This window comes from Lithobates pipiens, unplaced genomic scaffold (genome assembly GCF_037356315.1).
Source record: "Lithobates pipiens isolate NorthernLeopardFrog02 unplaced genomic scaffold, aLitPip1_a1.2 Scaffold_1, whole genome shotgun sequence".
Taxonomy (NCBI): Eukaryota; Metazoa; Chordata; class Amphibia; order Anura; family Ranidae; genus Lithobates; species Lithobates pipiens.
The window spans coordinates 237,628,151-237,631,017 of record NW_027507685.1 but is presented as its reverse complement, the minus strand read 5'-3'; the positions used below and the strand labels follow the sequence as shown (position 1 = coordinate 237,631,017).

Below are 2,867 nucleotides of genomic sequence, written 5' to 3'. Positions count from 1 at the left end.
GGAAACTAGTGTCAGGTGATTGTATATAGTGTATACCACATACTAATGCAGAGTTGCAATGCAAGAAGATCAGCTAAAAGTAGTTGGATCTGTATGTGCGTTATAATTAATCTTAACTAGTCGATTAAAAAAAATTTAATTTAAAATTTAAAGATTAAAAAATCAATGAATCGAACATGAAAGTTTGAATCCGTAACAGCCCTATTATTATTGTTTTAGCGCTGACTTAATACATGTATTTTTGAATCTATATATATATATTGTGTTTTTAAATTACCCAATATTTAAATTTAGTTATGGATTTGTATTAGTGGTTTGACTTCTGACATATTTATGTTCTACAAAAAGACCAGGAGTGGTATCCTTTAACCTCCCTGGCGGTATGATTAGTTCTGGTTTTAGGTGCTGAAAGTGGTACAATTATTTTGCATGGAAATTTGGCATTTTATATTGTAGTCCTGTAATTCTTAGGAAAAACTCTCTTAAATCTGTTCAAACCAGAGTCTAGCAGACATCCCGGTTATGATAAAGTTTATAATATAATAAATAATAATAAAAATTATTCAATAATGTAATCAAATCTTAAAACACTGAAAAGGGACACTTTCTGGTTGCTATGGACAATCTCCAAATTCCAGGCAGAAAATACAGTATTTATAATATAAAAGTGTGTGCAGGGCAATGCACAGACCACTAGGGACAAAGGGGGTGTGTAATTCTTTTATAAAGTACTGTAATCTGCAAGATTACAGTACTGTGTGTCTTTTGTGTGTTTTTACATTTTTGAATTTGGCGCCGTTCTCCGCTCACGTGCGCCGTAACGTCGCAGGGAATGGAGCTCGGCGGCACTCGGGCACTGTGTGAATCGAGCGGAGGACACCTCGATCACACAGCACGGAGGACATCGCTGGATCCAGGGGACAAGGTAAGTAACTTCTCCCTGTGTCCTCCCTGTATCCAGCGATGCGATCCCGAGTCTGGCTCTGGGTTACCGCTCGTGCAACTAAAATCCCAACCCGAGCCAGACTCAGGATCACCGCTAGGGAGGTTAATCAAGGCTTTCTCTTCAGTGTCATAGCCATTGCAAAACCATTCATTATGCTGCATTATTAAGCAAATTCACTAACGAGGACTCTTTACATTGGCATCTGTAGGGAAAGTAAATTTGAGATCGGTTGTAACCGAGATCATTGACACTTTGAGGGTTATTTACTAAAGGAAAATCCACTTTGCACTGCAAGTGCACATGGAAATGCAGTCGCTGTAGATCTGAGGGGGACATGCAAGGAAAATAAATAACAGAATTTTTGCTTGTATATGATTAGATAAAATCAGCAGAGCTTCCCCTCATTTCAGATCTACCCCTTAGATTTAGAGTGACTGCACTTCCAAGTGAACTTTCAGTGCAAAGTGGATTTGCCTTTCATAAATAACACCTTTTGTTTAGTTCATTCCAATGACCATTCCTTATTTACTAAATCCAAAGTCAAGTTTTTTTGTTCTATTTGGGATTTAGCTGGTTTGTAACCAAACAGATCCATTGCCTCCTTGCAGTTCTGTTGAATCTGTTCTACAAGATGAAAGTCCATAGCAGTTCTCCATTTATAGGGCACCTTTGAAGAGTCTCTTGAGAAAGTCATGATCCCATTTTTATCTGCCACCTCCTTATGGGTGATATTGTAAACCCACTGTTCCAGGTCCTTGGTTGGATGGAGGCCAGCAAAATTGTACATTTTTTTTATGTTCTTAAGAGGTTCATTAGAAAGGTCCTCGTGTCGAATTGCCATGTATCGCCCTTGCAGCACCTCAGCTACTTTAGCCACTCTGTTGATGTCAACCTGAGCCTTGCAAATCTTCTTCATAACCCTGCTTATTGTAATATTTTTATTTCCTTCATTCTTAAGTAAAATCTTATCATCCATGCGGAGGTCAAAGTATTGCCTTGAAAAAGCATTAGCTCGAGGGTCCCTTACAAGGTGCAGAATACGAAGATCAAGAGCGGGGTCTCGGAAAAGGGGAAGCAGAATAGACAGGTCAAGAATACGGACTGTCTTCATCACCACGTGGCTGTATGTCTTGCATGTTTCTCCCATTTGATCCAGCGAAGTGTTCATGCAAGAACGCTTACACTTCAAACGGTCATAGCCATCGGTAAGCTTAAAGGCTGAACAAGTTGGTGGGGTGCAGAGTGCTCGAGTTTCTGCATAGAACAATAATTCAGAAACACGTTTTCCACCTCCAGGAAGATACTGTTGAAGAGGGGACACATCGCAGGTGAAAAGTGATTGTAGAAGATCTCTTAAGGGAAAATGCAGAAGCTTGTAACCTTCATTCTGAAACTTGAACCAGAGGGGATGTCCAGGCTCAAAGATGTAAAAGACGTCATTGTGATGGTTGAAGATCTGCCCAAGGAATGAAGAACCCGATCTCCAGGATGACAAGACAAGGAGATGGACCGATTTATTTTTGGGAGCAGAGTGTGGTGAGTGTGTAGAGAAGGAAGTTTTGTAATGAAGAAATGTGGATAGAGAAAATAAAAATATACACAGAGATACACAGAAAAAGAAGAAATATTTAGGAGTTAATGACATCATCAGAAACCAAGCAGGAACGTGGAATGACCGGGGAAGGCCAGGAAGTCTAAAATCCAATGAGAGGTGAGAAACCAGAGCTGTAAAAAAGTCAAAAATGATAAAGATTAGTAAACGGGAATTACAGCAGATGAATAACTGTGATCAATTATAGAATACTGTATGTCCTGCTTTTTTTTTTTTTTTTTTTTTTTTTTTTTAGTTTTGAATGAAGTTGAAAGGAAACCATTTACAGAATATGTCAAGCCCACACTTTTTTTTGGATAAAGTTGAAAA

General features: G+C 38.8%; 1 protein-coding gene across 1 annotated transcript; it reads right to left on the bottom strand.

Annotated features, from left to right (window-relative positions):
• Positions 1 to 1,448: 1,448 nt before the first annotated feature.
• On the bottom strand, positions 1,449 to 2,591 carry LOC143987766 (carbohydrate sulfotransferase 6-like). Its single transcript, XM_077486774.1, has one exon. The coding sequence runs from the start codon at positions 2,589 to 2,591 to the stop codon at positions 1,449 to 1,451; it is 1,143 nt and encodes a 380-aa protein (XP_077342900.1).
• Positions 2,592 to 2,867: the final 276 nt, after the last annotated feature.

What these genes read in the sequence shown, in the direction of transcription:
- LOC143987766 (XM_077486774.1), bottom strand. Translation starts at nt 2,591, where the DNA reads ATGTCATTAACTCCTAAATATTTCTTCTTTTTCTGTGTATCTCTGTGT.